A 14,991-nucleotide genomic window follows, 5' to 3' on the forward strand; every position below is an offset into this window, starting at 1 on the left:
CCAATTAGCTCTCTGTGGGCGGAGCAGTGGGCGGAGCTTCTGCTCGACTGCACAGAGATGTTCAGGCGTACAGCTGTGCGTGGCATTTGGCAAGCATAGAGTACGCACATGCATCACTTCAGAGCACGAGTGAAAATCACACCCACACACACACACACACCCACACACACACACACGAAAGAGGCCAGCACAGTCAGAGACAGACTGAATTATGGACTTACTGTCACAGTCCATGTCAATCAATAGTGGAGGTTTTTGTGCGTTGAGTGTGTGTGTTTCAGTTGGCTTTTAAAGTGTAAGACTATATATCCCACAGCAGGGAATAAACTCACAAAGATGAAAAACCCACCAACTGTAAAATGTCTTCATCCTTTGGCATCACACTGAGCTCTAGAGACGCATCACTGAGAACGAAAGCAAACAAACCTTTCATTACATTACATTCCTTTTACTACACACGTTCAGAGATAAAAGGCAAATGCCTCAGACAGTGCGGACACACACGGTTAAACGGGAACAGGGCGTTGAAGACACCAGAGAGGAGGCCATCAAAACACAGCATGTACAGCAATACAGCAGGGCACAGCACACTCACATCACTCACTATAACACAAACCCCACTCTCAATCTGTAGAAATTGCTCAGAAATTGCATGGAGGAAGAAGAGATGGAGAGAGAGAGAGATGATGGAAAAAAAGTCAAGAGCAGACAGACAGACAGACCGTCCGGCCAAGCTCGAAGGACAGCCTTCCTTACCTGTTCTGTATCAAGGCTATCACTTGGGAGTACGTCTTCCCAATGATGCACTCTCTGTTCACTTTCACTATACGGTCCCCTAAAGGAAAGCACACAGAGAAACGACCAGCAGGTCCATTTTTGGCTTACATGTTAGCACAGCCCTAAAAATACGTGTGAAACCCTTCTAAAGCACAAAAAAACAACCCACAACAAAGAAACAAACACCACGCTTAAAGTTCTGGGGTGTACGTTTAGGGCACGGCGGTCCTAAAGTGCTTATGCAGCCATCCCGTCAGAGGACACCTGCAGTACTGAGAGGTCACTGGGATAATAGGGCATTACACAGAGAGATAAGGACATTCCCGGGCTGTGGAAGTGGAGCGGACAGGGAGCAGTCCGGGGCAATTACAGAAAGCGTTGGAACCCTTCTCCTCCAACACCAAAACCATGCTAGATGTCCACTACTGCATTTCAAAGCTCATCAATCCTCTACCTAACACTTCTACAAGCTATCATTAGTACTACATTATTTAGAAAAATTTATATAGAGTGCAAAAAATACATTTGCCTTTTAACTACGTAATTAAATGTTATTTAATGTTATAATTCAATGTTAATTAATGAATGTTAATTGATGAATAATTAATAACAAATAATAATGAATATTAATTTTTTCATAACAACTTGGTGACAGTGAAATGACACAGCCAGAACAAAACGCATGTCTGCTACACTTCCGCCCGACAGAAGTAGTGTCTGGTTTCCATGGAGACAGAGGGAAGTCACGAATCTACCTGTGCAGAGTCCAGCGCGATGGGCGGGGCCACCCTCCTTCACCTGTTTGACAAAGATGGTGTCCATTGGCTCAAGCCGGTTTCGTGGTCTCCCTGGAAACCAACAAAAGGGGTTGGGGCACGTTACCCTTCAAAATAAGATCAGGAAGCCAATGCATCATATGTATGACACACACAGTGGCCTTTAATTGGTTAAAGAATGCAACGTTATTCAAAATGAGAGAAAAACGAGACAACACAAGCGTCAAATCAAGCAATGACTCGACACGCATGTGTCTGTGACAAAGGACATGCTGAAGATAGAATGAGTGACAGCAAGAAAGAGGTAAGGAAACTAAAAGACATACGATAGAGAGAGAGAACGATAGACAGAGAGGCTCGCAGGTCTTCAGCCTTCCCTCCTCGATGCTCTGTGCGTGTCTGTTACAAACTGTTATAGTGTGACAGCGCTGAGGAAAACACGCCGTGCCTCCCTCTAGTGGTGCGAGTGGGTAGTGCAGCAGAGTGATGACGTAATGCCTTTAATTACACTACTAGACATGCACACTGTTCACAGAGCACACAAGCAAAGGACGTGCCATGACAAATATAATGTTTACTCTAATGAAATGATATTTAAAAGCAGCACTCAAACAGCACATGCCATTTAGAGGGCTATAAAACTTGAAACCATAATGGTAAAGCGAACATGGGAAATGTTTAATGACTTCTTAGGACCTTAGACTCTGTTATTGTTCCTGTACCAAGGGCCTTCAAAACAGCAAGGGTCATACCTTCCTAAAAAGCCTGAAAATGACACACGAGCCACTACTAACAAGTATCACTTCAATCCGTCTACAATCGATTGTCTCTCTCTCTTACCCAGAACAAATTCCTAACCTTTCTGGTTTCAAGGTGCATTCCCCAGAAAAGGCCCTTGTGGCCGTCACTGAGAGATCAGACACGACATCATCGAACCCGATTCTTCTAGATCTGTGCACAGACTGCGACACGGTCAACCACGGTATCCTCCGGTCTGTCTTCACAAGCCTTGGGATTAGTGGGACAGCATGGCGACAGTTTCCTGCGTCTCTGGAGATACAGTCATGTCATGTGACATGGAGGAGATCCCCGTCTGTTCTGACACTCACTTGGTCCCACAAGGCTCCTTCCCATCGTCCCTCCTTAACTGCTCAGTGCTACTTCGCTCCCTCTTCCTCAACTGCCCCCTCTCCACAGACGGTCCTGGCAGAGAGCCCACGGTAGATGGCAGAGGAGCGACAGTTCTCGTTATCCAACTGTCATTCTCTCCTCATCCTGCTAACTGAACCCAGTCATGCAGGTTCCTTCTCTACAACATTAGGATAATTTAGCCATTCAAACCCCTACAATTGTCCCAGAAGGCATCTGAAGAAGTTGTCTTCAACCTCCCAATGTACTGGCACATCTGGGCCAGCTGAGCTCCTTCCACTGGCTCAGATCAGATTAACACATGGGCCCCCACCAACAAGGCCAAAAAAAAAAAAAGCAAAGCACTCACTCCTATACTTCCTGATCTACCTAAAGGCAGATTATCAAACTCCACTCAAGAAACCTTCATCCATCAGGACAAAAAAGACAAGCATCAACTCTTCTCCATCTAGACACCCAGGGGATAGAATGACACTGGTGGTCTTAAAAAAATGAAGATTAAATATTCACGTTGCTATCTGAGTACTTAAACGTGCACCAAGTTAATAATTTAAAAAAACAAAACAAGACAAACATCAACTTACCATTATTTTCTTTCTAGATAAACTAACTCATCCCTAGCAGGGCTTTGTCCTGATAATATTCCTGCCACTAATCTATTTATCCTGAGGAAATGTTTCGACAGAGATTACAAAGCAGTTGCTCTGGACAACGGCGCATGGACTAAAGCTCTTATTACACCCACCGTATCATATTTAGGAACTGACCAATCTAATTACCAGTGACGCTGACTGAACATCTTTTGGCTGATGTATTGGTATAGAGACCTCTGGTGCCAAACCTACTGGGTTAGACACTCAGAACCTGGATTTATTGGGTTGGGTTGTGCTGCTCTCCAGCTAATGGCGACTTACTAGCGGAGAGAGGAAAAAAGCAGATGGTGTGCGCAGTAGGATCGACCTTCTGACAGCGTTACCAGATACCAAGGCCAATTTCCAACCCCCCCCCCATCATGTCCACTCCATCCCATCCATCTCCACAATCTCCAACGACCCAGGGATTTACTGGCCGTGTTTGGCAGATCCTAGTCAACAGCACGGATCCTGAATTCCACCTGGAGTTGTCTGGAATTGTGTCTCTCTTTAGCAGCTCACTTAGTGTTCACGTCATGCGTCCCTTTAGCAGTTCACTTTATGACCAGTAGTGTCGCGTTATGACAGCAAGTCCACACACATCCTGATTTGTTGTTGAAATGGAGAGTTTAACATTTTTTTATAACCTACAGATGCTTTTGTATAACCCTACCAGCAGAGGGCAGCAGAGGGCAGGCCACAACACTCAAAACAGCATCGCGTTTGCAGGTGAACAGAACTGCTTAGAGTGCCAAATGTGTTTTTGAGTGCACGACAGTGCATAAGTATGTGACGTTAACGTATGATCATGTACACCAACCATCCTCGTCCAAGCGCTCCAACGCTTCTGTCTACAAAAACACTTAAAATGTTTCTGATGTGGAGTCACCTTTTCACTCTTCTCTAACAATTAGTAACTGGTATTTAGAAAATTAGTACCTGATATTTAAATCACTCTTGCACAAGGATGTTTAATCACTGTACCTTTGATTTTTATATATTTGCCGGTCATACAGGGACAAAGCGACAATCAAACATGGTTGTAATTTTCACTGAATCGCAGCACAATGTGCATGTCAAGAAAAGTTCCAGGAGTCAGACCAGGACAAGCAACCGTATACGGCGTGTCTTTGTACTGGCCCTGCGGCCTGGACCTCGTAGCCGTGCCCAGTCTCAGCTCAGACTGCGGACCGGCCACTACACTGAAGCACACTAGCTGAGCACTCACCACGTCACCATAAACACAGTGACAAACCTCAGACGAGACAGAGACCTCCTGTCCCCAGCAAGGAGAAACACACACACACACAAACATCTCTCAGAGTCTCTGTTGGGATGTCCGTCAGACAGGAGACTATAGGAGATCGAGGAGTCTTGGACTCCAGTACTGTCCATCACGGGTAGAGATGTTTACACACACACACACACACCCTCTTCCTCTTTATCCTTCTCCCATGGACAAACACGCACGCCTCTCCTTAGAACATCTGGCCAGGGCAGCCTGACACTGGCTCCTCGTTACTTTGGCTTGGATAACGTTATTCATTAGGGACTGGGAGGACGCATACCGTCTCTATTCTGACCAGGCAATTATACAGCATGGAAGAATTCACACACACACACACACAAAGAAAAGAAGAAATCAAAACCTGGGTAGGGTGTTCCCCTCAAAGCACCAAGCAGACACAAACCCAGTATTAAAGCACAGAATACTAACCATGACACGGGGAATCCCTTATGATACGACGACTAAGCAGATTCTCTCACGTGCTTCCAAATAACAAGAGAAGCGAAAAATAAACTTCCATTTACAGTTATGGCACTAAATGTGAGTAGTGATTAGGTCTGAGGGCAGCTGTAACTGTCTGCACGTTAGTCTGCCAAACGACACAAATGTAAACGTGAAAGAAAAATGAACGTGCAGTAATACAGGGAAGACAACGCAGGTCAGCTGTATATACACAGGAACAGCAGGGCAAACCTCGGATATGGTTACCAAGGCAACAGCACTGCACCCAGACCAGTGCGGGACTGTGCCCCACTGTCAGGCCAAGCCACACTACGGGGCCTCATCAGCCAGTTGCCTGGTAACCGCTAGCCTGCCCCACCCCCTTCCCCTCTGCACCAATGAGAAAGCAGCTGTTTTCTCTGTTTGACGAATGCTAATGAGAGACAGTAAATAAACGTGGAGACACAAGGCACCCGTCCGACGCAGGCTGCCGGTCGAGCGGATAAAAGATGCCGTTTTCAGCAGGGTGAGGGTTGTTTATCCTGTCTTTTATACTGTCGCTCCTTGTTTACAGATGGGCACATTGTATGCCACTTTAGAAAAACTGCTGACAAAATTAGCCTGTGTTAATTTGTTTTATATGTGCTATTAAATATGTTATAGTACAGAGGAAGTTTGCATCGTTCAGGCAGCTAACCAGGAGCACTGAGGGCAACATTCCACTCTGGCAACATGCTCACTGGGTCACAAGATTTAAGACTGCGGTTTGCAGTGAAACACACACACACACACACGGTAACTCGGGAAACCACACACTGCTGTAGCTGTCTTGTTTGTATCTGTATCATGTGTCTGTTCAGGTCTGTAGCTTCACTATGGACCTGTAAAGTGACACTGTGGTATGACTGGTAGATGAGATGCACACGCACACACACCTTCATACATACATACACACACACACACACACACCCCTTCATACACACTCAAGCGCACACACACCTTCATACATACGTACACACACACGCACACACACCTTCATACACACACACGCACACACACCTTCATACATACATACACACACACACGCACACACACCTTCATATACACTCAAGCGCACACACACCTTCATACACACTCAAGCGCACACACACCTTCATACATACGTACACACACACGCACACACACACCTTCATACATACGTACACACACACGCACACACACACCTTCATACATACGTACACACACACACGCACACACACACCTTCATACATACGTACACACACACGCACACACACCTTCATACACACACACGCACACACACCTTCATACATACATACACACACACACGCACACACACCTTCATATACACTCAAGCGCACACACACCTTCATACACACTCAAGCGCACACACACCTTCATACATACGTACACACACACGCACACACACACCTTCATACATACGTACACACACACGCACACACACACCTTCATACATACGTACACACACACACGCACACACACCTTCATACATACATACACACACACACCTTCATACATACATACGTACACACACACACACACACACCTTCATATACACTCAAGCGCACACACAGGCCTTCATACATACATACACACACACACACACACACACACACACACACACACACACACACACACACAGGCCTTCATACATACATACGTACACACACACGCACACACACACACACACACACACACAGGCCTTCATACATACATACGTACACACACACGCACACACAGGCCTTCATACATACATACATACATACACACACACGCACACACACACACACACAGGCCTTCATACATACATACGTACACACACACGCACACACACACACACACACACACACACACACACAGGCCTTCATACATACATACATACACACACACGCACACACACACACACACACACACACACACACACACAGGCCTTCATACATACATACGTACACACACACGCACACACACACACACGCACACACACACAGGCCTTCATACATACATACGTACACACACACGCACACACAGGCCTTCATACATACATACGTACACACGCACACACACACACACACACACACACACACACACACACACACACACACACACACACACAGGCCTTCATACATACATACATACACACACACGCACACACACACACACACACACACACACACACACACACACAGGCCTTCATACATACATACGTACACACACACGCGCACACACACACACACGCACAGGCCTTCATACATACATACGTACACACACACGCACACACAGGCCTTCATACATACATACGTACACACGCACACACACACACACACACACACACACACACACACACACACACACACACACACACACACACACACACACACACAGGCCTTCATACATACATACATACACACACACGCACACACACACACACACACAGGCCTTCATACATACATACGTACACACACACACACACACACACACACAGGCCTTCATACATACATACGTACACACACACGCACACACAGGCCTTCATACATACATACGTACACACACACGCACACACAGGCCTTCATATATGCACACACCCCTGCACACACGCCTTCACACCCACACACCCCCCCCACACACACACAGGCCTTCATATATATGCACTCTCTCACACCCACACCCTCACACACACACCCCGCACACATGCCTTCACACACACGTAGGCCTTCATATATATGCACTCACACCCCCCCCCCCACACACACACACACACACACACTCACACACACTCTCTCTCACACACTCTCTCTCTCTCTCTCTCTCTCATGCAGATCTCAGGTCTGTCAGGTCTCAGACAGAAGCAACAGAGAAGAAAGCAAAGCACCGTTTGTTTGGCCAAAGAATTAATGGACCATAAATAAACATTTACATAAACAAACAGGCTGCAAACAGAGTTATGAGTGTCATGTTTATTCATAGCTTGGCCCACACAGTGTCTGTAATAGAATGACATTTGGCATTTCCGTAGGATGTATGAGGTTGAACATTAGTTACTGGGGACCCAAACCTCCTTTTGACCCTCAGGCATCTCGTTACCCAGAGAACCAGCAGTCATCAGGACCGACACCACAAAACTACTCAATTAATGACCAGGAATCAGCAAGAACACAGACTGCACGAGGGCCAGAGCAGAGAGACCTCGAGTGCCCTGGTCCCAGAGTCCGCCAACACTGCCCAGTGCTGTGCTTTCATCAGGACACAAGGTGTGCTAGAGCAGGGGAAGTCCAAAAACACACAACACGCGCCATTCCCAGGCCGTGGGATTGGGAAGCGCCACGTTCCAGCTCTCACGTACGGATTCCTGCAAGTCCCTGAGGGCTGGGAACCCTGCATTCTCCACAGCAGTGGTCCATGCAGGTGCACGTGCACTGATGAGGACAGCAGGCGTGATGGTTTTATTTTTTTCACATGTCTTCTGGGAGCTGCGAGGAATCTGATTCACTTGCATAATTTGGTCCCCTTGCAATTCCTACTGGAATTCCTCCCAAAGACTCGGCAAGAAAAGAAAATAAGAGGAAACATCTCCGTTTCAACACGGAACAAAAACTAATATTTAATATTTAAACAGATGTTGGCTTTTTAATGTTCCTCCCTTCTACTCTCTCCCCCCTTCTCCCGGTCTCTCCCCCGTCCTCTCTTCCGGTCTCTCTCTCGTCCTCTCTTCCGGTCTCTCCGCCGGTCTCCTTCACCCTCTCACATTACAAGCAAAGCTTCTTTTATTAGTGCTTTTCTCCTCCAACAGGTTGATCTGTGAAACGCTCACATGCACAGGCAGGATGAAGGGAGGAGCTGTTGGAGACGGCAGAGTGGAGTCCGAACATCTGGTCTGTAGAGCATCAGAGCAGCAGGAAGCCCACACGAACCACACAGATGCACACTGTGCGGGTCGTACTCTTCTAAGTGTGTGTTTGTGGAATTGGGTGTGGGGACGAAGACGTTTTGAGAGCCTCCAACCGTCATGTCCCCTCCATCCTTCCTTCACCATCATCATCATCATCTGTGTCATCACAGACCCTTCATACGCTGGCCACAGATCAGGGAAATGTGCAACCACAACGATAGGAATTCAGTCCCGAGAGAGCGAGAGTGTGTGTTCACATGTGTTGGAGGACTCTCGCCAGCACATTTTTATCTGAGGAGTGAACTGCTGTGACCTGTTGGCTCTGATTCGTCTGTTTCTCTCCAGCTGTGGATGCTCACGTTGGTGTGTGGGTGTGGGTGTGTGTGGGGGGGGGGGAAGGGGGGGTTGCTCACGTTGGCATGTGTGTGTGTTTGTGTTCGTTCACGTTGGAGACCCCTCGCTGGTGACTCAGAGGAACAGCAGTGAGATTTACACACACTGGCCTCAGAACTCTGAGCACGGTTCACAAGAACGGTCCTGGATATACAACACACGCGCACACACAGTGCTCCAGTGTGTGTGTGTGTGTGTGTGTGTGTGTGTGTGTGTGTGTGTGTGTGTGTGTGTGTGTGTGTATACAAGCTTATGAGAATTTGTGCTCATATTTTGTCCATGTGTCTGAGTGCATGCGAGTGTGTGCCTGTTTGTCTAAGAGCATCTGTGCGTGTGCGTGTGTGTGTGTGCGTCTGTAGATGTGTTTGTGTGTGTGAGTACCTGTATCAAGGGAGTACTGAGGGAGTACTGGTGGCTATGTGAATGGTGTGTGTGTGTGCGTGTGTGTGTGTGTGCGCGTCTGTAGATGTGTTTGTGTGTCTGAGTACCTGTATCAAGGGAGTACTGAAGGAGTACTGGTGGCTATGTGAATGGTGTGTGTGTGTGTGTGTGTGTGTGTGTGTGTGTGTGCGCGCGTCTGTAGATGTGTTTGTGTGTCTGAGTACCTGTATCAAGGGAGTACTGAGGGAGTACTGGTGGCTATGTGAATGGTGTGTGTGTGGGCGCGAATGAGCGAGTGAGTTTACAACCTTAGGCACAGAGCTTTGACTGTGGAATGCTGCGGCATGACTAAGCAGAATTTGAGAATTCTCCGATCCTGCACCTCCTGTAGTTCCTAAATCCATCCCAGACCAGCCATTACACGCCACACATCTCCCCACTGCCAACACGCTGAAGTGTTTACCATACACACTATCTCACACTCATCAATATCCCCAAACCAGTGCTTCTGGGAGAAGGAACCAAGACTCTGCAAAGCCCTGCTGCTGAGTGCTGGACCAGGTTGGTCAGATGGAAGAGAAGACCATGAAGTGAAGACCAGCCTGAGGAGATGAAAAAGCTAGCAGGGTGATGAGGCAGCCAGCAGAAGAATGAGCAGAAAGTACCAGAAGGCACTGATCAGAGCAGAGGGGAGGCTCTCTGTGTTTATTTACCCACACTGATGGAGCCAATCAGAGCCCAGAGGAGCTCCAAGCACACAGCGGACAGATATTAATGGCCAAGTCAAGAGAGGATCTATCCAGGCTTGCACTTATAGGAGTGCCTCCTGTGTGCACCTGTACGCGCGCGCGTGTGTGTGTGTGTGTGTGTGTGTGTGTGTGTGTGTGAAAGCGTGTGTATGGGAGTAGAACCTTGGGAATGTGTTTAGATCCATACATATAAGTATGCATGCATAGGTGTGTGTGTGTGTGTGTGTGTGTGTGTGTGTGTGTGTGTGTGCACAGTTGGAGTTATTTGCAGGCTGTGCAGATGAAGGACAGGATCATGTCATCCAGACATGACAGACACGAGCGGAATGGAGAGAGAATGTCCCACCTTCAACAATGACTACATACTCCAGCCAAAACTGAAATAAACACTGTCCACAAGCCCCTCCCCCCGGCCCCCGATCCCCCCCGACCAGCACCCAATGCGAGCCCACATTTGGCCAGCACCCAGAGTCCTCATGCTGCACAGTTTTTCTGTCCTGGCAGCAGGTAGAAGAACCTTGCCATGAAAATCACAAGGTCAGCCCCAGGCCACCGAACACCACGCAGCCATCCCCTTGTCTTTAAGTGAGACCCCCGTCCTGCACACTGACTCAGCCCAGCCTGGTTGGGCAGTAGCCATGCTGGAGACACTGGGTTCAAGTCTCATGATCAAAGCTCCTGGACTGGGAAACGACGCCATCACTGGGGTTATTAGGCTTCCTGGGTTGGTGCCAGTGCTCCACTTCTCAGGCTGTACCCACATGATGGAGAAAATGATATAGAGCTGCTTTCACAGTGAATAAAACTATTATTGGCATCTCTGCCAGCCAAAACCACAGCTGGGTTTACACAGAAGCTCTCGCTCATTCTTTGTTCCCTCTAAAGGCTGCAGGATGGTCCAGTGTGTGTGTGTGTGTGTGTGTGTGTTGGAAAACCTCACCATGACTGCCACGGTCTTCATCCTGTGGGAGTGAAGAGGAGAAAGACGTTAAAACTCAGACACCGGAGATGTTTCAACAAAGAACAACAGTTGGTTGACGGAGATGAAAACACCTGCCCCACTTATCACTCCGCTCACATCCTCAGCTTTGATCTAAAGGGATCAGTAAGGGAAGAGTGTCGTGCGTGAGGGCCGATGACTTTGTAAACATGCAGCAAGAGCCAAAAAGGAGGGGTAAAAAATGCCCGAGAGGTCCCAAGGATGAATCCCGTTCTGCGATGATTCGGGAATGATTTGGGATAAATCAGGGTGGACAGCATCCATCCCTTTGCTGCCACTATTCTGGCCCAGGAAGCTGATCACAGCTGGGCTGGAGAAGGTATTAAAAACAGGCAAATATGAGGGCATCCTGGAGAATCCAGGATGAGTTAGATTACAAATCAGGTTGCATTCTTTAAAATCTTTTCTGAAGTCTGACATCCCGGCGAACACCGTCCAGAATACCTCCAGCATTCCCGGGCGTTCCAAGACTCACTTGGCTGCAGTAACACCTACTGTTTGAGTGCTGTGTGACGTTCCCTGCGTGAGGCGTAGGTCTGATCAACCTCTGGTTAATGATGCGGCTCATGGGAAGCTGACCGCACAGCTACAGGGTAACTGAGGATAACTGAGGACCTTACTGACCATCACGGCCATGACCGGTCCATGAACCAGCTAAAGGCAGGGATCTATACCATAACTACTGCCTCCAGTACAGACCTGCCACACTCAGACACCACGACAGGTCTGGAAATGATGGTGACCAGGTTGGCCATGTTTTAGACAGCAGAAAGGAGAACTGGGTAGATTATTTCTGTGATTGTGTGTCCACATGGACGCAGGACTGGGAGATGCATTTATAAATGTGGGAATACCCTCAGAATTGATGTTAAATGTTCCAGGCTCTAAACGTAGCTGACAAAGCTGAAAAATGTTTTGTTACAGTGATTTACTTTGTGTAATGACTCTCTACAACACAGCTAGAGAGAGTGAGTGAGAGCACCACACAGCATACAGCTCAACTCTGCTCAGACGGAGACACTGCGTTTGTGTGTGCCCGTAACACACACACACACACACACACACACACACACACACACACACACACACACACACACACACACAACTAAACACGAGGAGGCAAATGACAGATGCTTCGAAATTCTGGTAAATGAAATTTTCTTGAGAAACCGGATCGTGAGAGCTCACTGAGCACGTGTGGCAGCCCCACGCTCACATCTCACATTCTGTCATCACACTATATCAGCGCAGTTTCGGACCGACGGCAGCGTCAGTCTGGGTTTAGGACCAATCTCCGTGTGGGAGACGTCTATCCCCCCCCCCCCCATGGGTGCATGTCGGTGGGCGGGGCATGTGTGTGGACACACCCACCTTGAGCGAGGAGTGGATGGCAGACTCGGGCGGGTACACGATGAAGTGGCGCAGAGTGAAGCCGAAACCCGCCGACGTGCGGCGCAGGCGGAGGGTTTTGGGCCCCGCCCAGGAGAAAGGCTCCTCCTCTGTCGCCGGAGAAACAGGACAGCTCTCGCTCTGATCCCGCCCATCCTTGCGCTTGGCCTGGTGTGGGTGGGGAGAGAGGGTTTGGTGAGAAGAGAAATAGCAATGACCAGACCATGTGACCAATGGTTAGGAGAGTTACGGGTGATGTCTGAGAGGCATTTGGTAAAAGTCTAACAAGCTCAACATGAATGTAATGTACAATTTTACTGCTGGGGACACACACAGGCTGAACGCTTTGCCGTGATGCGACACAGAAGAGCTGAGCAGCGCTCAGCAGGGGGTGGCAACCAAAGAGGTTATGCGAGGTCACGACCTTTGCACTACACTCCCTGCCCTCTACCAATCAAAACAGCGCCGTTATTCCTGAAGCCCGTGTACTGCACCTCACTGACCGGGACAGACAGGGGTCCGGGTTTTGGGCTCAGTGGAACAGATCAGATCAGGTCACTTCCTGTTTGCGTCATGAACACAAAGGCTGAAGAGCCAGCATCATGTCTGTCTGGACGTGACCCGCGCTGGTGTCCACTCACAGAACAGCGGAGTGCGTTTCTCACTGACTGCCTTCCAAATGGTCCAAATGTGTCCAGTGACATGAAAGAAACTCCATGACTCACTTCACCCACAGCCACTTACCCATGCACACACACACACAATCTGGCTGTGGGGGTCAAGCAGCCTCTGCCTGCCCACATGCTAATGTCATCTCCCCTGCAGGGTGTGTGCGCGCGGCCTGGGCTCAGACCCACACACACCCTGGGATGCACTCTGCTGGTCGGAGTCTCTCCCGCCACGCGTGGAGGTGTCTCAGAGGGTCTCTGGAGAATAGGCTGAGTCCGTACAGCAGGGTGCCAGATGAGATCACCTGGAGCAGAGCTCACCACAACCAGAGAGCGAGAGAGAGAGAAAGAGGTGCAGAGTAAGACTGGGACCAAGACCAAATGCGTCTCGCTGTTGGATACCCTCTGGGATATCTTAACCAGGGAGACGGGTTATCGCGCCTCACGTTTACCATTTCAGAGGCTTGCGTCTAGCAGACCAGAGAAGAAGCAAGTGCGCAGCTTGGCAGGGGAGCACACATGTGCTGGGCTTCCCTCAGAGTCACATGACATCCTCCAGCCAATCCAAACCAGTGTAGTAATATGACACCCTGCCCATCCACAATCCAAAGCAGTGCAAGAATCCCCCCCCCCCCCCCCCCAACACACACACTCCAATCCTGTCTAAGAGTACAGTTACCACATTCCATTAGAGTCAAAATGCCATCACAGGTCGTATTTATACGTGAATGCAGAGAGCTCAAGACGGGCCGGGTTGGAACACACACAGGGATCAGATGCAAGGTGATACCAAAAGACACATGACAGTTACTGTGTATTTGAAAAATTCCAGGATCTCTTCACCCCAGAGACTTCGCGCACACACACACACACACACACACACACGAACAGGCAAGTGTGTGTGTGTTTGCGTATGTTTCAGGGGTTCCAGAAAACATATCTAGAGATAAAAAAGATCAAACACGCAGAGTGAAAGATTAAAGTCATGTGAATATTCCAGTACCGTTAAGTCATTTGTTATTCATCCCACATCTGAACAAGACACTCACTCACCCACTCACCTTTAAAACGTCCATTTACTGATCAGCGAAGTGTCTATTTGAGCAGTGTAATGGAGTGAATTTTAGACTTTATTATGTGTTTTCCGAACAATGTGTGTGTTCTCAGAACGCTGCCATGTTGTTGAGGACTGACTCAGATCTGCCTTAACAGTGACACTACTAGAGGAACACTCTGTCTTTATACACACACACACGTCTCAGAGAGGAACGCACACATGTGCACGCAAACACACCGTTGTCATAACAGATATCAAAGACGCCGTTGAATTGTCCAGTTCCTCTTAACAGATCTCATCTGACACTGAAACAATGACTGAAACTGAAAACCAGGACACACAAAAACACACAAAAGAAATTACAAT

General features: G+C 48.3%; 1 protein-coding gene and 1 long non-coding RNA gene across 8 annotated transcripts in view; one reads left to right on the plus strand and one right to left on the minus strand.

Annotated features, from left to right (window-relative positions):
- Nucleotides 1-14,991, minus strand: part of arhgap21a (Rho GTPase activating protein 21a) — a 59,674-nt gene that overhangs the window by 18,477 nt on the left and 26,206 nt on the right. For 6 of the 7 annotated variants that reach the window (XM_027028869.3, XM_081696913.1, XM_081696912.1 and 3 more), the window contains 5 exons: nucleotides 12,883-13,068; nucleotides 11,452-11,473; nucleotides 1,533-1,625; nucleotides 757-835; nucleotides 350-404 (listed from right to left, as the gene is read on the minus strand). In XM_027028869.3, coding sequence (XP_026884670.3) covers nucleotides 350-404; nucleotides 757-835; nucleotides 1,533-1,625; nucleotides 11,452-11,473; nucleotides 12,883-13,068 — 435 coding nt within the window. Of the gene's footprint in view, nucleotides 1-349; nucleotides 405-756; nucleotides 836-1,532; nucleotides 1,626-1,879; nucleotides 6,974-11,451; nucleotides 11,474-12,882; nucleotides 13,069-14,991 lie in introns of those variants that run through there. The other variant, XM_081696915.1, reaches the window with a different exon arrangement.
- On the plus strand, nucleotides 5,521-8,026 carry LOC145651240 (uncharacterized). Its single transcript, XR_014117069.1, has 3 exons — nucleotides 5,521-5,589; nucleotides 5,727-5,858; nucleotides 7,919-8,026. It is a non-coding gene; the product is annotated as an uncharacterized LOC145651240 (long non-coding RNA).

The sequence above is a fragment of the Electrophorus electricus genome, chromosome 14 (assembly GCF_041902795.1).
Source record: "Electrophorus electricus isolate QZ-2024a chromosome 14, ASM4190279v1, whole genome shotgun sequence".
In the NCBI taxonomy this organism is placed as follows: Eukaryota; Metazoa; Chordata; class Actinopteri; order Gymnotiformes; family Gymnotidae; genus Electrophorus; species Electrophorus electricus.